The sequence below is a fragment of the Lepisosteus oculatus genome, chromosome 24, assembly GCF_040954835.1.
Source record: "Lepisosteus oculatus isolate fLepOcu1 chromosome 24, fLepOcu1.hap2, whole genome shotgun sequence".
Lineage (NCBI taxonomy): Eukaryota > Metazoa > Chordata > Actinopteri > Semionotiformes > Lepisosteidae > Lepisosteus > Lepisosteus oculatus.
The window spans coordinates 2268283-2293791 of NC_090719.1; the positions used below are offsets into that span (position 1 = coordinate 2268283).

At 55.0% G+C, this 25509-nt stretch overlaps 1 protein-coding gene across 1 annotated transcript; it reads left to right on the top strand.

The window, feature by feature from the left end:
- Positions 1-7: 7 nt before the first annotated feature.
- pnpla7b (patatin-like phospholipase domain containing 7b) lies at positions 8-25430 on the top strand. The gene is made up of 36 exons (XM_069183600.1): positions 8-119; positions 2923-2957; positions 3858-3938; positions 4167-4254; positions 4806-4888; positions 5258-5349; positions 5762-5902; positions 6190-6349; positions 7045-7125; positions 7239-7367; positions 8121-8201; positions 8448-8604; positions 9498-9572; positions 10134-10228; positions 10321-10476; positions 11264-11341; positions 11519-11724; positions 12241-12372; positions 12639-12762; positions 13618-13731; positions 13923-13998; positions 14653-14802; positions 15334-15397; positions 15548-15716; positions 16018-16200; positions 16655-16773; positions 17728-17884; positions 18220-18336; positions 18838-18907; positions 19039-19155; positions 19238-19386; positions 20127-20279; positions 20779-20895; positions 21137-21221; positions 21428-21543; positions 21647-25430. The coding sequence occupies exons 2-36, from the start codon at positions 2925-2927 to the stop codon at positions 21713-21715; spliced, it is 4017 nt and encodes a 1338-aa protein (XP_069039701.1). The 5' UTR covers positions 8-119; positions 2923-2924; the 3' UTR covers positions 21716-25430.
- Positions 25431-25509: the final 79 nt, after the last annotated feature.

Sequence of the window (25509 nt, forward strand, 5' to 3'; positions counted from 1 at the left end):
GGCGGTCCCGCCGATGTGTGTTTGGTGACGAGGAGGGGGGGGTGTTGTAGAAGTTATGTCGTTTCTCGATTGGCGGAGGGAGTGAGCGAGAGAGCGAAGGGTAGGAGAGAAAAGGGAAAGTAAGTAACTCTTTGGGCTAGTTGTGTTAATGTCCAGCTGCGGTCGCGATGCGGCGGTGTGCCGCGCTGGGTTGAGCGGTGCCGTGGCGGTGGAAGTCCTGTACGCTCCTGTAGGACTGTGGCCGTAGCAGCAGCAGCAGTAGTGGCGGCGTGGGGTGCTGGTGTTTGTGCAGCCCGGTACAGTTACACACACAACTGCGGACAGTGATTTGTAACGCTTACGGCCGACAGGCACTGTGTAAGAGCCGGCTTACCAGAGCGGTGACGTCGCCGCCCTTCCCTGTGATAGCAGGACTACAGCTACCGGGCTGTGGAGAGATCTCTCTTTAGCTCACCGTGTGTGTGTGTGTGTTAGCGAGCGTCCACTGGTCGGGTGCGTGTGTCTGGGGATAGTGCGAGTTAACTGGTGTGTTTGTCTGGCGTATCTGTGCGTCAGTGTGTGTGTGAGAGTCATTGCCCCCTGGTTGTGTGTGTGAGGGGGAGGGAGGTCCCCATTTAGTTGAGGAGTCAGTGAGATCCCTAAGCACCTGTTGCTGGGCAGGAGACGGGGCTGGCTGAGGGCCTGTAGGGAGGTCCCCTGTGTTTACAGCGCCCCAGTCTCACATTTTAATGGCTAACCGCCACCTTCCTCTTTTCTGCCCAATGCTACGGAACTGAGACTCTCCGGGCGGGCAGCTCGGCAACACCCCGTGTGTCTGGGGACTGAGGCAGCGGCACACGAGTTCAAACTTCTGAACGGCTGGCGGCTGTGGTTTGGTGAACAGACCCCCGTCTGCGGGACTCGGTGTTGACCAAGCGGACATGTGAATATAAGAGCAGGGTACGGTGACACCACACCGACTCTTCCTATTATATCGTGTAATTAAGTGCCCAGCCAAGCCCCTGAGTGTTTAATCCTCAGAGTTTAATTAAAATAGATAAGTAGGTTTTGGAGAAACGGTAAGCAAGGTGAAGACAGAACTGGGTCCTCCCTGCACACACAAGACAGCTGACAGGGAAGAGGGGAGAGGTGTTTCACTTGTTTATAGGTAATGAGCTGGTCTAGGACTCATAATAAACATAATGTGTCAGTGTAGCAGACCTAAAGCGAGTTATTTCTTTATGCTTTATTGGCATGACCGGTGAACTACAGGACTGCCAGAACAGTAATGCTCAGTAAGACATTTGTGAACAAAAAGAGTTTTTGTCAGTCTGTTCCACAGGGGATCTCATAGGGGTCAGCCCTGTGAAATTTCCTTTCCCGGTGGGATCGGAAGCTGTTCTGATTCTGGCAGGTGTGGGAATTTGGGGATTAGATGTATTGTTTTGGAGAAGGATCTTTGTTTGATCCTAGAGAATGTCTGGCTCTTTGGTCTCTTAAAAAAAAAATATATATCGCTCTTTGTCTCTGCTTCTTCCTGCTGTCAGCTGGGAGCACAGCTCTTCTCTGGGCAGTGAGATCTGCCTTTGTCCAGGTTCTGTGGTGTCATGGCCACCTCTCATTCTGGTCAGACAATCCGGTTTGTGTTTCTGTTTATGGTCTCGTAACACTCCAGCGGGTGAGCTTGTTGGGTTTTTGCTGTAATTGGGTTCATGACTGACTGGTGTCCTTGTGGCTCAGGGCAGTGAGTTTCAGGACCAGCTGGCTGAGGGGACTCTTCTCTGGGCTCAGCTCGTGTTTCAGCACGGTCTAGTTGTGTTCCGAGTTTTGGTCACTGCTTTTTCGGTGTAGCCAATTTTTTATTGGTCCCTCGCTGTGGTAATTAGCTCAGAGTATAGGCCTAATACTCACATTTGCACAGGGTACCAGTGCTTGTCCCATTGGGTGTAATCCTGGTTTGAGGCTGGAGCCCACACAGTCATAAGATCACTTTATTGGCCGTAAACAATTTATTGTATCAGGCATTTCTTTTCGCAGACCCCAGCTTGCTCTCCATGAGACACACAGACAGGGAGAGAGAAGCTGGGGGTCAGAGCGCAGGGTCAGCCATTTATCAAAGCCCCTGGAGCAACTGGGGTGAAAGGCCTTGCTCAGGGGCCCAACGGAGTAGGATTCCTCTGCCGGCCGCGGGATACGAACCGGCAACCTTCCAGCCACAGAGCAACTGCACCGCCCGTCATATAGTGCAATGTTTTCCCTCTTCTTCTCCTCCCTCGGTTCCTCTCTCACTCTGTCTTTCCCCCTGCATGCTGGGAGTTGGTGGTGGTGGCAGGAACGCAGGCCACACTCCTAGCATGCAGACGTCCTGCCCCTTCTCGGTTTTTTACATCTTTTGTGGCTTCTATGGTGCTGTACATTTTCGAGTACTCTCTGCTCTTTGCTGCTGCTTCATGGTTGTGTGCAGTAGTGTAATCCCTATGGCGTTCCTTTTGGCCACAGCGCCCCCTAGCTTTTTGGCTGTGGCAAGGAACCCTGCAGGAATGGAGGGCAGGTTGCGCGGTGGAGTCGAAGTGTTATGGACTTGTGTAAATCCCAAAGTCCAGCTGGACATCGGCACCCGGGCACAGCAGGGCAGCTCTGGAGCTTGGTGTGACCCTGATCGACAAAGTCCATCGACTGGTCAGGTTACCCAGATTATTAATGTAATGTTTCACTTGTCCTTTTGTAGCCCTCATATTACAATATGTGTGTTTGTCTGATTCTTTGAATAACGGCGTGTTTGGGGGGCGTGAGGGGGAGATGGAAGAAGATATACCGTGAAAGTGAGTTTGAGTTTGTGAGCTTCTTGTCCAGGCGATGTTTCTGCCACAGGTTTTTAATTTTCCCCCTTGTTGTTTTATTAATGCTTGTGACAGATTAAGTCTTTCTCCTCTCTTTCTGCAGGGATGAATGAGGATGATAATTGCTCCATTTACCCCGTGAGTATTGCCCTTGTCTACTCTGGCCCTTCATCTAGTGCCCTCTGCCTCCCCTCTGTCTTCTTGGTGTCTCTCGCGGCTCCCTCTGAGTGTCCTCTCTCTCGCGGCTCCCTCTGAGTGTCCTCTCTCTCGCGGCTCCTTCTGAGTGTCCTCTCTCTCTCTCGCTGTCCTGTCTCACTCTCTCCACCTTGTCTCTGTCTCTCTCGCTGTCCTGTCTCGTTCTGTCCTCCTCGTCTATGACTCTCAGGGTGTGCTCTCTCAGTTTGTTGGCATGACCAGTGACTAAATCAGTGTCGCTAAAGTATAATATGTGTTACAATAATGTAAAGCATTATTGAGAGACAGCCTCACTGTTCCTCAGGCTGGGACAGGAGATCACACACTGTATTATTATTATTGAGAGACAGGCTCAGTGTTCCTCAGGCTGGGACAGGAGGTCACACACTGTATTAATATTATTATTGAGAGATGGGCTCACTGTCTGTTCCTCAGGCTGGGACAGAAGATCACACACTGTCTTATTATTATTGAAAGACAGGCTCACTGTTCCACAGGCTGGGACAGGAGATCACACACTGTTTTATTATTATTGAAAGACAGGCTCACGGTCTGTTCCTCAGGCTGTGACAGGAAATCACATACCGGGGCTGCCAGTTCAACTGAGTTCCCTCCTCCCTCTCCCAGTCGGATTGGGAGTTGTTGCGATTCCGTCAGGTGTGGGAATTCTGGGGTTAGATTTGTACATTTGGGGAAGAACGTTTGTCTAATCCCAGAATATTTGTCACAGTGCGGCAGGAAGTCTCTGTGTGTTCCGTCTTGTCTCCCTGCGTTCTGTCTTGTTTGTGTCTCTCAGCATGAGCTCTCACCCTCTCTCTGTGTTTTACCTTGTCTGTGTTGCAGGGGGCCCTGCCCCTGCCCAGTGGCAGTGAGATCCGAGCTCGAGTGCAGCAGTTTGTGGAGGAGAGGATGCAGACTACCATGGTACTGAGCCCAGCTCATGACTGCCGATTCCAACAGCTGTCTAAATGAATGGATTGTTGGGCCTGGCCATGTGCTAGCTGGTCCTGTGGTATAAGGCTGGCCCGACTGTCAGTACTAAGTTTATGCATATCAGTACTTGACTCTGAGAATGTGTGTGTAATGCCAGTGTGTGTGTGTCTGTCAATACTGGTTTGTGAGTATGTGAATCAGTGCCAGTGTGTGTTTCAGCTGACCGGCGTGCTGATTGGGGCTGTGGTGGCCATCTCTCTGATCGGGATCATGGTTCTGTTCGTCTACAGGAGATACAAACAAACACGTGAGTCTGCATTAGTTGCTAAACCTCACATGGCTGGATTAAAGTTCCTCTTTATCGGCGACAGTTCTAGGCTGTTGAAGGTGTAAATGTGCATGCAGTCCTACACGGGTGTATAAAGTGAAATTGTGTTGTTATATGATGTGAATATAATTGAAGTAGGTCGCTGCGTAGTCTACAAGGGGCAAATAAAGTTTTTTTCCATGCTGAGAAGAAAAGAAACGCAGTGTTTGGGGTGTGTTGTGAATATAACCTTGTCCAGATGTTATATAAAGGTACTTATCACAGGTGTTTAGATATATAGAGTTTCTGTACAGGTGAATTTAGTCCTCCAGTTTTACACAGATGTACAGTAACATCTGTAAATATAGGCACATCTATAAGCAGGTGATCAGAGTTTATTGTGGATGTATGAGAGATTCATATGCTCATATAAAGTTATGAACTGCTGTGGTGTGTAAAGGATGGGCCCATTGCAGAGGGTCTGGCAGGGTGATGGGTGTCCCCAGGTGTGCTCTGCCCAGGTGTGCTGACAGTGTCTGTGTGTGCCCCAGGGGAGCAGCAGGCCGGTGTCCCTCGCTACCGCTTCAGGAAGAGGGACAAGGTGTTGTTCTACGGGAGGAAGATCATGAGGAAGGTGAGATGGCTGAGAGAGAACACGTGGGGGGGGGTGTGTCACTGGAGAATGTGTATTGAGTGGAGGTAATTAACAACTGATTATTCTTACCTGGACTCGTGTCCTGTTCTGGAATGGGCTTTGGGTGGCCCTAATCCCTCAGTGGGATTAGGTGCCTTTCTAATAATGGATAGAAGTAGCGAACATGAGTTTGTTGCCTTACTAAGATCACAGCTGTCCCTGCTGTGTCCTGCTGAGAGGGTGCAGTTTCTGAAAGTGTCCACTGGAGGTCAGCGGTAGCTCAGTTTGCAAATGAGAGCGGTGTTGTCTTTTCTCGTGCATGTGCAGCAGGCGTATTACTCTGACCCCTCAACCCCTCCTGTGTCTCAGGTCCAGACCCTGTCCTCGGCCCCCAGCTCTGGCAGCAGTGTGTCTCGCCAGCGGTCCCGGAAAAGGCCCAAGGTTCTGGCGCTGGCCCGCCGGTGAGTCCCAGACGAGTTCACGCGCGTCGAGATGCGTGCAAAGCGATAACGCCCTGATGTACAGCTGCCATTTTCTCACTGCTTCGTCCAGTGCGGGGGTCACGGGGGGAAGCTGGAGCCGATCCTGGCAAGCAGTGGGCATAAGGCAGGATTAACCCTGGATGGGACACCAGTCCGTCACAGGGCACACACACAGACACAGACACAGACACACTGGGCCAGTTAACCTACCAGTAGGTCTTTGGACTGTGGGAGGAAACCCATATGAATCTGGGGAGAACACGCAGACTCCACGCCGGCGGCACCCAGGTTTTGAACCCATGGCCCCACCACTGCTGCAGTGAACTGTTGGTGTTATTGTCCCTTGGGAGGGTGCCGCTCTGAGTCCGTGCCCGTCTGGCTGTCTCGTCAGGATCCTGCGGATTCGCCGGGAGCCCCCCACCCTGCAGCCCAAGGAGCCCCCCCCCTCCCTGCTGGAGGCCGACCTGACCGAGTTCGACGTGCAGAACTCCCACCTGCCCTCCGAGGTGCTGTACATGCTGAAGAACGTCAGGTGAGGCTGCCGGGTCCTGGGCGCAGGAGGCGTTTGGGGGAATGCAGTCCGCTGCTGCCCGAGGGGGGAGCCCAGCGGCTCCGTCTGGGATACACGGGCAAAATGTCCGAGGGGTATATTGAGTGACGGCGCGTCCCCGGATCGCTCAGGGAAGGGGGTGCATCCCGATGGGAGGGAGTGTCGAGAGCAGGGGGTGCATTTTGGGGTGGCGGGCCCCGAGGGGAGGAGGTGTCGTTCGGGTCGGAGGGCGCTGCCGCGGGGCTGATTTGTAATTCGCCGTTCCGCAGGGTGCTGGGGCACTTCGAGAAGCCCCTGTTCCTGGAGCTGTGCCGGCACATGGTGTTCATGGAGCTGCAGGAGGGGGAGGGGCTGTTCCGCCCCGGCGACACCGACGACAGCATCTACGTGGTGCAGGACGGCCGGCTGGAGCTCTGTGTGCAGGAGAGCGTAAGAGCGTCTGCGCCCTTCACCTTTCACCTTTCACCCTTCACCCTTCCAGACAGCACCGGACGAGCTGTCAGACCCTCACTGCAGTGTCACGAGCGGGGAGTCACAGCGGCGTGCACTGGCTGCCGAGGACCAAGTACAGCTTAATCCCACACTGACATTCAGAGAAAAGCGTTCCAATCATCACTGTATCTACCTGAGTACAGTGCAGTGCTCACCTGTGTGCTTCTTCACGTTCATCATCGTAGAAAGTGACATTACAAATGACCTGACAAGTTATTGAAGACGGGGACATTGTAGCAGCTGTCATCTCTCAAGCAGCGTTCAGATAGCAGTGATGTGCACAGTTCGCACAGAGGCTGTCTTTTCAGCTCTGTGCAAAAAGCAATGGGGTTCTGAGGCCGGAGTAGTTGGATTTAAGAAGTGGGGTTTAGGAGTCTTATAGCTGTGGGCCTTCTTATATCCTAGAAGTTCAGGCTAAAAAAAGGCTGAATCTCATTTCTCCATTCACTTTTTCAGTTTTGAGTTACCCTAGATTGGTTGTCCTGTATGTCATGACCACTGATCTACAGTACAATGCAATATACACGAATATACAATCTGATCTGATATACAGTCTACCATGTAACATACTGTGCGCTCCTGTGCTGTGTATAATGTGATTCACGGCACTCCTTGCCGCCCCTGTTAACAAGGATGGCACAGATCCTGTGGTGAAGGAAGTGCTCCCGGGAGACAGCGTGCACAGCCTGCTCAGCATCCTGGATGTCATCACCGTGAGTCTGACCGGCTGGCCCTCTGTCCCCATCAGTGCAAAACCCGTTGGCCTCTCTGCTGGGTCTCTCTCTTACTGTCCTCACTCTGCCTCTTCCGTGTCTCCCTCTCCCAGGGTTACCCGGCGCCCTACAAGACCGTCTCGGCTCGGGCCGCCTTGCGCTCCACCATCCTGCGGCTCCCAGCCACGGCCTTCCAGTCCGTCTTCAACAAGTATCCCGAGACCCTGGTCCGAGTCATACAGGTACAGCCCCTGACGGCCCCGAAACCTTAGCGCCGCAGGTCAGACAACCCCCAGTGACGAAGCAGGGCACCCTCATTGTGCGGCGGACCTACACCGCGACAGTGTAACTGCCCCGTTGTATGTATTTGCCGACATGCTTGAGTCATGTTGACGTGATGACGGGCTCGTGGGAGACAAACCCGCAGCTGGGAAAACCTGGAGCAGGACCACGCTGCTGAGCAGCAGGAGGACGTGACGCCGTGCCTCAAAGCGCACGGGCTCCAGCTCGGCGGCGCGGCCGGATGACGCAGGGCGCGCGACCCGCATGGGCCAGTTAGGGTGATCGTGCAGCCCGGCTTGTGAGAGGGAGAAAAGTGTCAAGGGGTGCTGCTTCTTCCATCGCGGGTCAGTTTCCGGTCACTGAAGACGCCCGGTTATGCCGTGGGGTGTTCGCAGGGCTGAAATGGAGCGGAGGTGCGGAGGATTTGTCCTCCTCTGTGACTCGTCTCGTCGGGTCTGGGGAGACGCAGGGCTACCGCGCTTTCATTCGAGCTCGGCTCTTCATTTCCTAGTTGAGCCAGTTAATTGCTTAATTAGCCACACTTGGCCTAATCCGATTCCCGGAGCTTTATTGGCATGACCACTGAATTACAGTGCTGAAAAAGCGAGAGCAGTCTTTGCTTTCTCATTGGGGACACCAGGGGGACGGGGCTTTCTCTCGAAACGGGTTAGAGATCGCTGCTTTAAGGAGGGGGGGGTCTTCTGTCTGTACAGATTATCATGGTGCGTCTGCAGAGGGTCACCTTCCTGGCTCTGCACAACTACCTGGGGCTGACCACTGAGCTCTTCAACCCGGTGAGAGTTCGCCCGTCTGCCTCTGCATGTCTCAGTGGGCTACACTCTTGTTGTTTTGCTCCACGGACAGTCAGAAATCAAACAGTCTGTTTCACTCGGGAAGTGTGACTGTCACAGCGACTCTCTCTGCTTGACTCTGTCTCTCTGGGTGAGTGTGGCTCTCTCACAGCGACTCTCTCTGCCCGAAGCCTCTCTGCACTCGGGGAGTGTGACTCTCTCTGTGTTTGCGTGTCCATCCGTGCATAGGAGAGCCAGGCCATCCCTCTGGTGTCGGTGTTCAGTGTGATAGGGGAGGGCAGCCCTGGTCGGACATCCCGGAAACCTCATCCCCACACCCCCCCCGAGGAAGAGCCTGGCCTGGATAAATGCCCCCAGGGAGCCGCAGAGCGCTCCTCGGACACAGGTCAGACCCTGTCCGTTCTGCTCCGGGAGGTACCAACATTAATGACCGGACATTCCGAGTTCAGTTCAGTTTATGTGTCAAATTCACAAGTGCAATGAAATGCATGTTTGCATGTATGCTCCGATACAAAGACAAATTAGGGATCACCAAAACATAAACGCAGAACAGCGGCAGCCACAACAACTAGTTAAATAACATACCACTTAAAAGACAAGTCGGACAAGCCGTGTGAGCAGAGAGGAAAAAAACATTGGTGTGAGCCAGTGGTGGGGGTAGGGGTCAGTAATCTGACAGCTTGCAGGAAGAAACTCTCTCTGGATCTGGAGGCTCGTGCCTTAATGCTCCTGTAACGCTAACCATAGGGAAGGGGGTGAGAAACCAGGATGATTGTTATCCTTAGCAATACTTCCAGCCTTCTGGAGACAGCGAGTTATAAAAATGTCTGCAATAGAGGGGAGCCGTACTCCAGTAATGGATTAGGCTGACCTGATCACCTCCCGTTACGCCTTCCGTTGAGACACTGAGCTGCTGCCAAACGCCACTGAAACGCCACACGTGACAACACTCTCATTGCGCAGCTGTGAAATACAGTAAGGATAGTTGAAGACAGACCAAATTGTGTTTAAAAGCTGGTTACCATTTAAGAGTTTCTCATGATTAAATGGAGATACCCAGGCCTGGAGGGGATCAGACTGCTGTGCACTGGGCGTCTGCCTGCCAGCCCTCCCCATACAGGAAGTCACCTGGCTGTTTGTCACCGCCGTTTCTGAGTGGGGGCAGGGGTGTGGCGGAGGACAGTCAGCCCGGTGTGGATGGCAGGGCGTAGCCCGCACCTGCGCAGTGGTGGTCCGCTGGCGGGCGCGGCGAGTGATGGAGTTGTCCCGGTGTTCCAGACGCGGTGCGGAGCTTTGCAGCCGACAGCGCCTCGGCCTTCAGGAAGAGCCGCTCCCTGTCCGTCGAGAGCACAGGTACGACTGGTTCCGCCCGGCACGGACAGAGGTGTACATCTCCGCGCCACCACGCCGCCGTACAGCGGAGCACAATACCCACAGGGCACACACGGAAAACTAGTGTTCACTAGTGCAGTTCCATCCGGCCTGTCCTGGGAGCTTGGCGTCTCTTTATTGTTCAGCAATCCCAGGATCCCGTGCTTCTTGAAGTTTCCCAGAGGGCCAGCTGGGACGTCCCCAGCTCGGCCTCGTGCACGATGAGTCTTTCTAACGTCGGTCCCGGGTTCATCTGGTCCCGAACTGTGTTTTGCAAACCCAGGACTTTGCTTCATGGTCCAGTACAGCCCAAAATATCAAGTAAATCTTGAGGCAGAATGTTCCTGAGCCACAGTCCAGTCCGGTCAGTAAAGGGTCAGTCCAGTTTGGTAAGGTTGCAGTCCTGCTAAGAGTCCACCATTACAGTACAGTAATAGTGTGGGATAGTCTGCTCTGGTGTGGTGTGGTAGTACAGGTGCCCAGTCCAGCCTTCGCTGACAGCGCAGTGCTCAGCGTCTCTGTTTTCCCTGTTGTGCCCCGTAGGGGGCGCCGTCTCCAGCAGCACCGACCTCAATATGGCCTATGAGCGTGCCCGCGTCACGATCGAGGACGCGCCCCCTAGCCCCGTCATGCACAAGGTAAGGGACAGGCTGATGCACTGACAGAGTCGTGCACAGGGGCGCCCAGTGCTGCAGTGGCTGCACACAAAGTCTCCCTCTCCCTCCGCCAGTCCATCCTGAAGAAGAGCGTGACCATGCAGCCGGCACCATCGGCGGTGATCCACTACACCGACAGCGGAGGGCGCTCCGACCAGGTCCCGCCCAGCAAGGTCGGCGCCATCTTCCAAGCTGCCAAGAAGGACCTGTTACGCCTCATCAAACTCAACGTAAGTCTGGCTCCCTTTTTCCTTGCTGTCTGACCGTGTGACCCTGCCTTTCTTTCTCTCTCTGACCCTCGTGCTGGTCCCGTCTCTCAATTCAAGAGGCTTTATTGGCTTGACCAATGAATTACAGTGTTGCCAAAGCATATACAGTTAACACAACAAGGACAGATATTTACAATACAGACACATCATAAGATATTTACATGCGAACTTATCGAACATTATTGAAAGACAGGCTCACTGTTCCTCAGGCTGAGACAGGAGATCACACACTGTATTATTATTGTTTGGAGACAGGCTCACTGTCTGTTCCTCAGGCTGGGACAGGAGATCACACACTGTATTATTATTATTATTGAGAGACAGGCTCACTGTCTGTTCCTCAGGCTGGGACAGGAGATCACACACTGTATTATTATTATTGAGAGACAGACTCACTGTTCCTCAGGCTGGGACAGGAGATCACACACTGTATTATTATTATTGAGAGACAGGCTCACTGTCTGTTCCTCAGGCTGGGACAGGAGATCACACACTGTATTATTATTATTGAGAGACGGGCTCACTGTCTGTTCCTCAGGCTGGGACAGGAGATCACTCACTGTATTATTATTAAAAGACAGGCTCACTGTTTGTCAGGCTGTGACAGGTGATCGCATACTGGTCTGCCAGTTCGACTGAGTTTGAGAGTCTGTCTCTCTCACACTGACCCTTGTGCCGGTTCTGTCCGTCTGTCTCTCTCTCTCTCTCTAACGCTGACCCTCGTGCCGGTTCTGTCTGGCTGCCTCAGGACCACAGCCTGCTGGAGGGCAGGGTGACACTGCACCAGGTGAAGGCGGGCACAGTGGTGGCACGCCAAGGAGACCAGGTAAGAGGGCGCAAGTGGGCGGGGGGGCAGGAAAGAGTCGGGCAGGGTGGAGGGTGGAGAAGAGAGGGAGCAGGACGGAGGGGGACTGGAGACTGACCAGTTTGATAAACGTAGTCGCTTTCATCCTTGCATTGCTCCTGCTGTCTCCCCCCCTCTCTCTGCCGATGTGCGCCGCAGGACGTGAGTATCCGGTTCGTGATCTCGGGGCTGCTGCACGTGTACCAGCGGATGATCGACCGCGAGGAGGACACCTGCCTGTTCCTCACCCACCCGGGGGAGCTGGTGGGGCAGCTGGCCGTGCTGACGGGGGAGCCCCTCATTTTCACCGTGCGCGCGCACCGCGACTGCAGCTTCCTCTCTGTCAGCAAGACGCACTTCTACGAGTACGTCGCCGCATCGCTGCCGCCATGGGACTCGGGGGGGATAGGAGTCATTCACTGTATAGGCCAAACCTGTAGGAGACGGTTACTGTACAGGCCGGTGCCAGAGGGGTCAGCGGTCTGTGAGTCAGTTACTGTACAGGCCAGTGCCAGAGGGGTCAGCGGTCTGTGAGTCAGTTACTGTGTGGCCAGTGTCAGAGGGGTCAGTGGTCTATGAGTCAGTTACTGTACAGGCCAGTGCCAGAGGGGTCAGTGGTCTGTGAGTCAGTTACTGTGTGGCCAGTGCCAGAGGGGTCAGCGCTCTGTGAGTCAGTTACTGTACAGGCCAGTGCCAGAGGGGTCAGTGGTCTGTGAGTCAGTTACTGTGTGGCCAGTGCTAGAGGGGTCAGCGGTCTGTGAGTCAGTTACTGTACAGGCCAGTGCCAGAGGGGTCAGTGGTCTGTGAGTCAGTTACTGTGTGGCCAGTGCCAGAGGGGTCAGCACTGTAGGACACTGAGGTCTCAGTCTGTGTTCTTCCAGGATTATGCGCGCTGAGCCCAGCGTGGTGCTGAGCGTGGCTCACACGGTGGTGAAGAGGATGTCGTCTTTCGTCAGGCAGATCGACTTCGCTCTTGACTGGATGGCTTTGGAAGCAGGTCGGGCTGTGTACAGGTACTTGAGGAAACCCTAGTCGCACTTTACTCCAACACTGTAGTTACCTGCACTCTAGTTATCCTTTACTAGTACTTTACACTGCTCAGATCTCAGTCACAGTCTGCTAATGGTTTACTTTCTTCTCGGTCACACTTTGCCAGCACTTCAGTCATAATCTAGTCGCACTGGAGCAGTACCGTACTCACATCACTGTCTTAATACTCTTCATGTTACTCAAGCGGCGCTGCTGCCCTCCCGGTCACTAACTCGCCTCCTGCTCCCAGGCAGGGCGACAAGTCGGACAGCACCTTCATCGTTCTGAGTGGGCGTCTGCGCTCCGTCATCCTGAAGGATGATGGGAAAAAGGAGCTGACCGGCGAGTATGGCCGCGGCGACCTCATTGGAGTGGTGAGCTTCGGGGTCACGAGAGAGACCGCAGCCCTGAACACGGCATTGGCAGACACACAGATGTGGAGGACTTGGTGTTTAATACCTTTTAATGCGCCTCTGTGTGTGAAGATCTATTTACCCGTGTGCATGCCTCTCTGGGTGTTTTTATGTGCGTATCTTGTGAACCTTTGCACGTCTCGGTATCTGTGCATCACTGTGCATCACGCTTAATGTCTCCTACCCTACTCTCAGGTGGATTAGTCTGAGCGCGCGCACACACACACACATACACGCACACGCACACACCGAGAGGTCTGGGATTGGCTGAGGGCTGTGCGTCTCCGCAGTGACGCCGCTGGTTCTAAGAATACCCAGCCACGCTGACGCCATGGTTACCAGCTCTGAAGTGTCACCGTAGAGACGGTATCCTCGGGGATGAGGGTGGCGCAGGTGTGTGTCGAACTGGTCCCCTCCAGGAAGTACGGTGCAGCGGATATAGATGGTTTTATTGGACTTCTGCTGCAGCCTCCCTGCTCTGATTTACTGACCTTCCACGGGTCTTCCTGATAGGTCTGCTGAGCCCGCCTAAGGCTGGAATGTCATGGTCTGTGAAGCCCTGATAAGTCTCAATAATGATGTGCACAGAGCTGCCAAGTGTGCTTCGACACCCTGTCTCTGTCTTCATCCCCCTCCTCCTCGGTTCAAGTGGGTCCACGGGTTCCACACTACTGTTAGAACAGTACCGGATGACCAAAGCGACCTGACGATGTCTCGGGACGTATAAGTTGTGTTTGACGCGCCCGAGGCTCTTCTCTGTTGTGAGATTGTTTTCGGGATCTGTGAACAGCTGCGTTGAATCTCTCCCTCTCGCAGGTGGAGGCCCTGACTCACCAGCCCCGTGCCACCACCGTCCACGCCGTGCGAGACTCGGAGTTAGCCAAGCTGCCAGAGGGGGCTCTCAGCTCCATCAAGCGCCGCTACCCCCAGGTCAGAGGTCAGGCTGTCGGGCAGACGGACGCTGACTGGACCGATTTGACGGACAGCGATACAGGGACCGGCGGATAGTTCTCCCCGTTCTTGCTGACAACCCATCCCTGATCCCGTCTCTCGCTCTCATCCGCGCCCTCTGTCTCTCTTTCCATCTCCTTCCTTCCTTCCTCCCCCTCCTCTTCTCTCAGGTGGTGACCAGACTCATTCACCTCCTGGGGCAGAAGATTCTGGGGAACCTGCAGCAGGTCAACGGGCCCCTGGCAGGTCAGAGAGCGACAGCAGGCAGAGGCCCCGTTCTCCTCTGTGATACAGGAGCCTCTCGGCAAGAGATGCGTGCAGGACAGTGTAGCACGTGATGGGGAGACTGGAAGGGAGAAACCTTGTGGCTTTAAGCAGGACCGTTGCGTTGCAGATGGGAAGTTGTAGTGGATAAGCAGATGTGTAGTTCTTTAAGAAAAAAAGAGACTCTGGGATAGAACACTAAATGCAAGTCAGGTGAAAGCCTTTTCCTTTAGTTTGCATATTATGTATTATTGACATAATACCTGTATTGCTATGTAAATATGTGTATAAAACAACTCTTGCATTTGCACAGTAGCGTTTATGATCAGTGCTGCACTGTGCAGTATTTACAGATTTCTCCATTTGCCCTGGCTCTGCTCTGTCTGTACGCTTCTGAGAGCTGTCTTTTTGACATTAGTGTTTTATGTGTGTTGACGCCTCTTCTCCTGGGCTATGTGATCGCCTGGTACTGACTGCTTGAGCAGGATCTGTTTACATTTGTCATAGCAGCTGTGGGCTTGGATTGAAGTCACGGTTCAAGTGTCTGAGAGCCCCGGTGCCGGTCTGTCTGTCCCTCTGCGTGCTCATGGTCCGGTCTCTGCCTGTCTGAGTGGCCCGACGTCTCTCTGTCCCCAGCGCGCAGCCTGACTCTGAACACCCCTGGCAGTAAGTGGGATGTTGGGAACCCCGTGTCCAACCTGTCCACCGTGTCCATCCTGCCCGTGTGTGAGGACGTGCCCCTCACCGCCTTCAGCCTGGAGTTACAGCACGCCCTGAGTGCCATCGGTCAGTCCCCTGGTCTGCGTTTTTCTCTTTGTCCGTCCGTACGGATCTGTCTGTCTGATACTCTGGCTCTTTATGTCCTCTCTCCATTGAGGAGAGAGGACATGTGTGTCCATTTTTGTCTGCCTCTCTTTGTTTCTGTACCCTGTACCACCACACACGTCCTCTGTCCTCCCTTCTGAACTTTCTCTCCTCTCTCCACTCTGCTTCACAGAGTCATGTGCTATTGTGCCCAGCAGGGGGCATCGTGCCCTGCGACTGTCTCTCCCTCTCTTAGGCTGTGTTAGCTCACACAATGGTATTTATGCACAACATCACGCAGACAACACCAGGACTTAATTGTAGCTCTGTCCTACCCTGACAGACACGGCTATTGTGCTGTTGAGGGAGTAGGCAGAGGAAGAAGCTCTCCTCCCTCCTTTTCAGCGCCTCTTTTGCTATCTCTCCCTTCTCGCCTCTCCGAAAAGGGTTGGCTTTTCTTGGATTGGCTTGGCTGCAAGGTGCGTCTAACCAGACCAGCTGTCTCTCCCGCAGGCCCCACCCTGCTGCTGACCAGTGACATCATCAAGCAGCGCCTGGGCTCGGCGGCCCTTGACAGGTGAGCCAGGGAGGGGGAGAGAGAGAGAGATGGAGACGGCATGTGCCGGGTATCACCCGCCTTTTTTCTGTCCTCTTCCTCGCTCTCTCCACTCCTTCATTCTCTCTCCTTTTTGTGGCCCGACCTCCCCCCCCCACCAACTCTGTCTAGTGTCCATGAGTACCGGCTGTCCAGCTGGCTGGGGCAGCAGGAGGACATTCACCGCATCGTGCTCTACCAGTCTGACCCCTCGCTGACCCCCTGGACCCAGCGGTGCATCAGGCAGGCCGACTGCATCCTCATCGTGGGGCTGGGGGAGCAGGAGCCCACCGTGGGGGAGGTCAGGAGCTGGCGGGGAGGGAGGAGAGGGGGCGGAGGGGCAGGAGGGGAGATGAGCATGACAGAGGGGTGGAGCGGAGTGGGAGGGGCAGAGAGAGACGGAGGAGGCAGGTAGGACAGTGGCAGGGAGGGGTAGAAGGAGGAGGGGATGGGGGGGAAGGAGGGGCAGAGGGAGGAGGAGTGGGGCAGAGGAAGGGCAGGAGAGGAAGAGGACGGGCCGGAGGATAAAGAAGGAGGTAATCGAGGGTGATGCGGGCGACGCCGACAGGTTCTCTCTCTCTCTCTCTCTGTCCCCCCCGCAGCTGGAGAGGATGTTGGAGAGCAGCGCGGTCCGCGCCCAGAAGCAGCTGGTGCTGCTGCACCGTGAGGACGGCCCGCCCCCTAGTGGCACGGTGGAGTGGCTCAACATGCGCAGCTGGTGCTCCCGGCACCTGCACCTGTCCTGCCCGCGCAGAGTCTTCTCCAAGAGGAGCCTGCCCAAGCTGGTACTGCCCGCGCCCGCTGCTAGAAAACCCCTACCCTGAATTACACCGTCAATCGATCAGTCAATCAATCAAAGTGTATTTATCAATGCACGAACAGTACAGCACACAGCGGTGTTGTCGGCAGTGACATGCTTTGTCCGCGAGCTCATCAAGAGGGATAGAAGAGTGGAGAAACGGGAGTTTATAGGGATTGGATTAACGAAAAGAAAAACAAATTAGGATACAGTAAATGACACAGGTGCAATTTACAGGTTGTGCAAATGTAACGCAAGGATAGGAGGTGTTTAACGTTCTTCGTATGTGTTGCACGTTACACGTTGTTCGAACGCACAGATTCGTTTTCAGAGCCGATTTGCATTCCCATCAGGCCGTCCGTTGTGTATCTCCCGATAGGCGGCTTCAGTCTGCGCCCAGACTGGCGCGCTGTGCTATATCCACTGTCTTTCGCCCACAGAGGGAGATGTACCAGCGGGTTTTCCAGAAGTCGCCGGATCGCCACTCCCATTTCTCCAGGCTGGCGCGGGTCCTGACAGGGAACGCCATCGCCCTGGTCCTGGGTGGAGGGGGTGCCAGGTATCAGCCACGTTCGCTTGTTCCTGACTCTTAGACTTCACAGGTTGGGCGTTTCCCCACTGGCTGTTGTGGAGTAATGCTGCCCAGGCCCCTGGGAATTTTTAAAAATCAGAATAATGAATTGTAATCAAGGCCTCTCCTGGGGTGATGCACAGCGGGTCAGGGGGAGGAGAGAGAAACCACTTCACCCAGTACTGGATCTCCCGTGAGGCACTGTGGGCACAGTGCCTAGGGCCTACGAAAGTACAAAGGAGGGGACAAAAGAGGGAAACACGAGTGACTAACGAAAAACAAGCCGAAACAACATGCTTGCGATCGACTCCAGGGGCTCCAAATCAATAATCGCACGCTCTCCAGCGGCTCTTATAGAAACCAGAAGTGTTGAAGTGATGTTCGCTTGACTCACTCTGTCAGTCACATGGTTAAGCATTAGAATAGATAAAAGAGCATCATGTCAATCGACGTCATTCAGTTGGCGTTTACTTTTTGCACATTTCGGAGTGAAAGTGCCTGGGGCCCACGGACACCAAAATCCGGCCCTGGCTTCACCAGGTGAATTTACAGTGGAACTTTAACGAGGCCTGATCATACTACAGCCCAGAGTGGAATTTAGGCAGGACAGCGGGTTAACGTCCCCGTCTGTACCTGCAAACAATGCCCTGGGGTCTCTGAAGACCAAGGAGTTGGGAACTTGGCTTAACATCTCACTCAAAAGGGCACCTGCTGACCAGCATTGCCTGTCGCCATACCGCAGGGTGTTGGATACAAAATTAAGGTCAAGAGAGAGGAGCGCCACCTACTGGTCCAGCAGCACCACTTCAGCTTGGTTTTACTTGGCTCTCCTGTCCCAGTTTTGACCAGGCCCAACTTTATTGAGCTCCTGTGACCCTCCCCTGGACCTGTGGACCCGTGTCTGATGCCTGACCGTGTGGTGGGGGTGTGTCTTTCTGGCAGGGGCTGCTCGCAGGTGGGCATCGTGCGGGCTCTGAGCGAGGCCGGCATCCCCATCGACCTGGTGGGAGGCACGTCAATCGGAGCCCTGATGGGGGCGCTGTACGCCGAGGAGAGGAACCACAACCGCATGAGAATCCGGGCAAGGGAGTGGGCCATGGTAAGGGGGGGATCGGGGGGCAGACAGAGGGGAGGAAAGGGCGCGGCAAGATCAGATATTGAGCCGGTAAAGACGGGGACGTTTCATTTTTCATTCTCGGCCTCGGTTGTTTCGTTTTAAGAACGTAAGGGGATTCACAAACAAGGAGGCTGTTCGGCCCCATTGAAACAGTTTGGCAGTTAGTAGCTTGTTGATTTGAGGGGTCTTATCCAGCCGTTTCATGAGAAACAGCTTCAGCAGCACGGTGAGCGTGTTCTTTCAAGCGCTTGTCTTGGCACTGGCTTCCTGTGGGACACGCGCAGAGCTCTTTCCTTGCCCCTCCCTCTCCCTCACAGGAGATGACGTCGGTGTTTAAGAAGGTGCTGGACTTGACCTACCCCGTCACCTCCATGTTCACGGGAGCGGCCTTCAACTCGGGCATCTACAGCGTTTTCAAGGACAAGCAGATTGAGGTGGGCTGGTGAACATGCTGAGCTCGCCGTCACTGAACACGCCGATCACACTCCCATCTAAACGTGCTGTCACTGAGGACACTGAGCACGCTGCCTCTGGTCGTGTTGAGTGAGCAGTTACTGAACCCCCTTTCCAACTGAACAGACGAAGAACGCTGCCAGTGAACACCTTGATTTTGTGTAGTTTTGTGGTTTTGGTGTACACCCGTGGAGCCGCCACTGACCGGCCCAGGGGGCGCTGCCCTGATGGCTGTGGCCCGTGGGAGGGTTGGCTCAGGCGCTCTGTTGTCACTGTCCAATGAACAAACACCCATGTGGTTTCACTGAATGTGCACCACAGTGCACTGCTGGTCAGTCAGATGACTGTGAATTCGTATCCTCCAATGGCCACTCCAGTGATGCCGAGGTTGGTTATACAGTGTTGGCAACAGAGCCGAGCACTTTTGTGGACAGCCTTGGTTTGTCAGATGACAGGTGATGTGACCCCCACTCTTTCCTCAGGACCTGTGGATCCCCTATTTCAACATCACCACTGACATCACTGCCTCTGCCATGAGGATCCACACTGATGGTGAGCCTGTCTACCGATCTGCCTGCCCGTCTCCCTGCTGCACGGCGTCTGTCTGTTCCTCCCATTTTCCCGGTGCCTGTGTACCAGACTCTCTCTCTCTTTCTTCCTCTCCACCCCTTCCCTCTCCCCAGGCTCTCTGTGGCGGTACGTGCGTGCCAGCATGTCTCTCTCGGGGTACCTGCCCCCACTGTGCGACCCCAAAGACGGGCACCTGCTGATGGACGGGGGGTACATCAACAACCTGCCAGGTCAGTGCCGCCCTCCCCTCCCTGCCCGGCTCGCTCTCTCGCTCGCCCCGCATCGCTCTGACGCCCCTCCCTGCCTCTCCAGCGGACGTGGCGCGGTCCCTGGGGGCGAAGGTGGTGATCGCCATCGACGTGGGCAGCCAGGACGAGACGCACCTCACCAACTACGGCGACTCCCTCTCGGGGTGGTGGCTGCTGTGGAAGCGCTGGAACCCCCTGGCCGAGCGCGTCAAGGTGCGAGCCCTGCCGGGTGGGCGCGTTCGAGCGGCGGTGCGGTGCGGTTCACGTGGGAGGTCTCCCTCATGCCCTCGCTGGGTAGCTCCCCGATCCCGGACTGCCTCCCGGCTGGTTCTTGTGGGGTTTCTGTTAGGCTGCTCCGGGACCTGGGTTCCTAGCGGCTGCGACTGTGTCGATGGGGATTTTGGATGTTGGAGTTAAGTGCGATGACTGTTTGTGTTTTTCCCGTCATGAAGTTCCCATGATCCCACTGGCCCCTGGTCTCATGTCAGTGAGCCCAGGGCTCGTGTATGCGTGTGCACGTGAGATGGAGTGTGAGCGGGGCTGGAGTGCGCGCAGGTGTGCACGTGGGGTGGAGTGCGCGCAGGTGTGCACGTGAGATGGAGTGTGTGCGGGGCTGGAGTGTGCGCAGGTGTGCACGTGAGATGGAGTGTGTGCGGGGCTGGAGTGTGCGCAGGTGTGCACGTGAGATGGAGTGTGTGCAGGGCTGGAGTGTGTGCAGGGCTGGAGTGTGCGCAGGTGTGCACGTGGGCTGGAGTGTGCGCAGGTGTGCACGTGAGATGGAGTGTGTGCGGGGCTGGAGTGTGCGCAGGTGTGCACGTGAGATGGAGTGTGTGCGGGGCTGGAGTGCGCGCAGGTGTGCACGTGAGATGGAGTGTGCGCGGGGCTGGAGTGTGCGCAGTCGTGTGCGTGAGATGGAGTGTGCGCGTGCTGACGGCGCCTCCCGCGCACTGCAGGTGCTGAACATGGCGGAGATCCAGACGCGCCTGGCCTACGTGTGCTGCGTGCGCCAGCTGGAGTCCGTGAAGAACAGCGATTACTGCGAGTACATCCGCCCCCCCATCAACCGCTACGGCACGCTGGAGTTCGGCAAGTTCGACGAGATCGCCGTGAGTCCGCGCGGCCTCCTCCCTCACGTCCTGTGGCCTGTGGGCCTGTCCGCCTCCCCGTCTCCTCCCTCCGGGAAAACCCTTCGCCGACGGGAGCTCTGTGGCCATAACTCACGTAGCTGCTAACAATGGTGCAAATAAAATGACAGCACTTGGCAAGTCGCAAAGGCAATTAATGAGCGGGAGGTGTGATGAGCACTCAGCAACTTACACACTCGATACAAGGGGAGATGGAGAGTGTTTAGACGGCCTCTCTGCGTGTGGAGCAGCTCTCCGGCATGAGCCGCTTCCCTCTCCACATCCCTAGTGAAGAGCCGGGTGAAAAGCGCTGGTTCAGCGTACGCACAAACTGCCCAAGCATGCCTCCCGTCGTTGTGGCGCGTGACAGATGTGTTAATAATAATAATAATCTTTATTTTATATAGCGCCTTTAAAGGTGGCTTCTCAAAGCGCTTTACAGTGTTCTGCTGATAAAAGCATCTCTCCCCCCCCCCCCCAGGAAGTGGGGTACCAGCACGGCCAGACGGTGTTCGGGGTGTGGAGCCGCAGTGGAGTGGTTGACAAGATGCTGAAGGACCGACACCAGGAGGAGTTTCACAAGACCAAGAGCGGCGATGTGAGGGGAGGGGCTACATGTGGGGGCGGGGTCGTGTAGGGGTGTTTAGGGGAGGGGCTAAGGAGGGTGGAGTCAAGGGAGGGGCTGAAAAGCACCGCGATATTGTAAGCGTGGCGGTTTCGTTTACCGCTCTGCTAGATATCGATCTGGGTTTCGGCCTTCAGCGGCAGTTGTTTCTCCTCTTGACCTTTTAATTAAAACAAAGGTCATAAAAAGTCCAACGGCGCTCCTTTCTCGCCAGGTGGTGACGTGTCCGAACGCCTCCTTCACAGACCTGGCAGAGATCGTGTCTCGGATCGAGCCGGTGAAGCCGGCGCTGGTGGATGGTGAGAGAGGGGGGCGGCCGGAGGGAGGGAGGGAGGGAATTATGGGGATGAAAGGAGAAATGCAGGAAGTTGGGGCTGGTGAAGGAAAAGTACGAGGGATAAAGGATTGGGGAGATTGGGAGTTTTGACTTGTGTGTGTGTGTGTCAGCGGCATAGACTTTAACCATCCTGTGGCAACCCTCTCAGGTTAACCCTTTCCCTCCCAGATGAGTCAGATTACCAGACGGATTATGAGGAGGACGCTCTGGAGTCTGCGCTGTCCGACTTCGAGACAGCCTATCAGAACAGCGAGCACACCGAGGGGGAGGAGACTGGAGACACGGTAGGCCCTGACCCCACTCTTCCTCTGTCTCCCTCTGCTTTCCCATCTGCCCCTCTCCTCTCTCTCAGCCCCTGCGTTTTCATTCGGCGCCCCTCTCTTTCAGGATGAAGAGATGGACCTTCGCCACAGACGCGCGCCCAGACAGCCCCTCCCCTCAGACAGCGATCACTGAGCCAGGGTTGCACCCCCACGACCCTGGAGGGAGAGCCCCCAGAACTGCGAAAAACTCCGTCCTCCAACGCAACAGGCCACGAAACGGGCACTTCGGCTGACGCACACAACCCAGACAGACAGACAAACAGACACGCAGGCGCGTACACAGAGACACACACGCAGGCGCGCACACACACACACACCAAATAGGGAAAGTCCGCTGGTGTGGCAGGGGGTCCGGTCACTGAGTACAGACAGCACGGGAGTCCAGAATCCAAGCAGCTCGCAGAGGGAGAGTGTGTTTGTGCGTTGTTATTCCTTCCTCTTGTCTCAGTGGGGAGACGCAGTTTGCGAAAACGCGTTGAATATGTCGCCTGATGGACGATGCGAGACTCCTTCCCTGTGGCAGCTTCTCTGGAATTTTGTAAAAAAGCCAGTGCCCCCTGTGTCTTTGTTCCTTCAGGCTGTTTTCAGCCGAGTGGAGTTTGTTTCGAGTTGGGGGTGGGGTTAGCGATTCGAACTCGAAATCGAGTGGGGAGTCAGTGGGAGGTGCGTGCGGAGGTGGGGGTACAGGCGTGTTAGTGTGTCCTCGCAGGACTGTGACCCGCGTACCTCCACAGGCTGAGCACACGCTAGGCCTCTCCCTGCTGAGGGAGGGGCTGGAAGAGACGGAGACGAGGGCTGGGAGAGGAGGAGTTCAGGAGAGATGGAGGGGGACGGAGGTGATAAATGGGAGTCTTTGGAAACGTTGTCGGTGTGGATGTCTCCTCCTTCCGTGTTTCTCTGTAGGTTATTTCCTACAGCTTTCTCCCTTTGATGCTCTTTGTCACTCCCTCTGCTGTTACCTGTCCCCCTCCTTCTGTCTCTGTCACCTGTCCCTGTCCCCCTCTCCCTCCCCCTGTCTTGCTGTGTGACCCAGATTCAGATTGACTCGTTATGCGCTGTCCACGCAGATCCAGGAAGTGGGCCACGGGGCTCTCGAGCCAAACTAATTAAATGTTTCAGCGGCGCCCAGCGAGGCGGGCTGTACCGAGACGCGTGGGGTAAATGAACTCGCCCGTGTGTTTGTCTCACACATTTGCGAGCTAAATGTCAAAAATCGCTGCAGTGGCTCAAGTGGGCTCAGCATGGCTGGAGAGAATTACAGCCGCAGCCAGACGAGCAGGTCTCGATTCTCTGTTCTGATCCGTGTGTGCGTGTTTATTTATAAAACGAATGTACGTCATAAGATCACGGGCGAGTCCCAGTTTTAAAATTAGGGCCGTGATTTCCCTTGTCTTTTTTCATGGCCTCGTTAATCATCGAGAAGTCTAATCATTTTAGCCGCTGCAGACCAGCCTTGCCCATCTGGGCTCATCATCTGGCCCGGCCTGTCCCAGCCCGGCCGGGCCTGTCCTCCTGTTGTCCTGTCTGGGTCTGCACTCCTGGCAGTTCATCTGTGACACTGCAGTCGCCTTGAGCTCAGTCTGTAATGCTGAACCATCCTCTGTTCTGACATGGTGTCCGTTTTTATTAATGAATATGAGGACCTGGAGCTATTTAGGGATGTTTTGCTTTGCCTTTCATCTCTCTGATAACTTTGACGCATGTCTGTGCGGGGTAACAGTCCATCAGTGTTGCGTTCGGGCTCTCTTTTCTCTCTCCTCCTCTCCCTCGTCCCTTCCTCTCTTCCTCGAACTGCTCCCCATCACCCTCTCTCGTTCCCAGTCCTCCTCCCACTCGGAGTGCTCTCGCTCTCCCGCTGAGCCGGAGCCAATGGTGGGAGGGCAGCTGGGGTGTGCAATCACGGCTCTTGTTCCACCTGCCCCCAGATGTGCGTGTCTATTCCCGTCTCTCCGCCTGTATTCGTATCCCGCCTGCCTCGCTGGTGTAAATATAGACCGCGCTGCGTCCACGGCGACGGGCGAGCTGCCTTAATCAAAGACCCTGGTCTCCTGGCGACTGACCTGGCGTCACACTGAGTCACTCGCAGGGGGATCTCTCGGTGACGAAAGCAGGGAGAGGGGGAGGGAGGGAGAGGCTGCAGAGGGAGAGATGGACAGATGGAGTAATTGGGTAATTAGCGTGACATTTACGGAGGCTGAGCTGCACTGACAAACTGCTAAGAGACACCGAGTGCAAACACGCTTGTTCACCGACGCGCACACTCGCCCGACCCCGCGGACTGACGGACATGCACTCGCACACGCCCCGACCCCGCGCACAGATGCGTGCTTGACCCTCAGCGTAGGTCTGCATGGACTTACACACACGTGTCCTACCAGTGTCTGCTCGCTGTGATCCTGTATGGGACTCGGCAGCCACTGGAGCAGAGGTCCTGTTCTGTCTGCTTCCTTACACAAACACTAACGTGGGTTGTCTGGCTGCTAGAAATAATCCCGGCCCACTGCCAGCTACCCTCCCAGCTCCAGCCGGGGAACATGTGCATCCTGTCCATCCACGAAGAAACCCCACAGGCTGGACAGCAAGGCCCTTTGATCAGAGCAAGGGCAGCGAGACCACCCCCACTGGACACTGGACACTGGGGACGCCTGACCGCAGACAGGAGGCACTGGTGAGGTGAGGGTCCCAACTTTAGCTAAAGGTGCTTAGGTGGTCCTGCGGGGGTTTTGTCCTCGAGCAGGAGACTGATGGGACTGGATATATGGCGACTCTCAAAACTAGCAGAAACGCGCACCTGGACTCTCCCAACCTGGCAAACCCCTTCTCCCATCTGCAGATTTCGAAGAACACTCAGTGCAAAATATTTTATACATGGTTTATATAAACAAATGTTTAACCAACAGCCACTTTGTGCCTAAAGGCTTAACAACAATGCAGTGCAACGCAATTAATACAATGCAGACAACCAGTTACAGTAAACGTGCTTTACTGCGGTGTACACTACTGCTAAAATAATTATTAGTTGTTATTTTTATGTTTATTTTATTGCCGTTAGAATAATTCCAGGGCTTTCCCCAGGAATGTCGCCCAGTGGGGTACAGCATCCCGTGGCCTGGTTCGGAATTCGAAGCTTTTATCCTTTTCCAGATAAGCCTCGGGTCAGCTGCTCAGAAATCGCCTTTTCCATCGATAAACGTAGGGGGGAAAAAAAAGATTCTGCAATGCTGCAGCTCCATGGATACGCCACTCTGGGGAGAGCTCTGTGTCGTGATCATTATTACTTATTGATTATCGTTATCAACCATTAAGCGTTTCTCCGGCTCCTTTTCCTCCGAGACGCAGGCACACACTCAGGCCCGTGGCTCGGCGCGGCACCGACCCGTGCGTGTGCATCTGTGCATCTCGGGGGGGGATCCGTTGTCCGTAATCCTGCAATCAGTGTTGTGACTTATTGATCTTTGGTAAGGAGTGAATGGAAATCATGACTGATTAACCCGGGTGCAGTCGTTGACACCAGCGTTAACCCCCCCCCTGGTGTCTGGAACAAGACTAGACACTCATTTATTAAGTGTAATTCACAGCTTGTTTTGCCAGACCGGTTTCTCAGCAGTACCTCTTTTAGGGGTATTGAACACGCCCTCCCCCTAGCAGGTGGTCGTTGACCCGCTGATCCGTGTCGGGGCACAAGGTGCCAGTGGGTGCCTGTAAGCGAGATCAGAGCGGGCAGACGGTTATTCTTGCAGGGGGGGGGTTAGCCAGAGCCTGACGGGGTTCGTCAGCAGGGCAGAGAACCCTGCTTTTTGTACGGCTCCGTCTTCAAACGGAAGATGAATAAAACCGGTTTGTTTCCATGTGATGTGTTTTTGTGTTTTCTGTTAGTTACCCCCCCCCCCCCCCCCCCCGAATTTGTAATCGTCGTTCGATTTGCAT

Bases quoted from the DNA above. Each gene is read 5' to 3' on its own strand.
- pnpla7b (XM_069183600.1), top strand. From the start codon at position 2,925: ATGAATGAGGATGATAATTGCTCCATTTACCCC. The intron at 5,903-6,189 runs GTGAGGCTGCCG...GCCGTTCCGCAG, and splicing joins TACATGCTGAAGAACGTCAG to GGTGCTGGGGCACTTCGAGA. The intron at 21,544-21,646 runs GTAGGCCCTGAC...CCTCTCTTTCAG, and splicing joins GGGAGGAGACTGGAGACACG to GATGAAGAGATGGACCTTCG.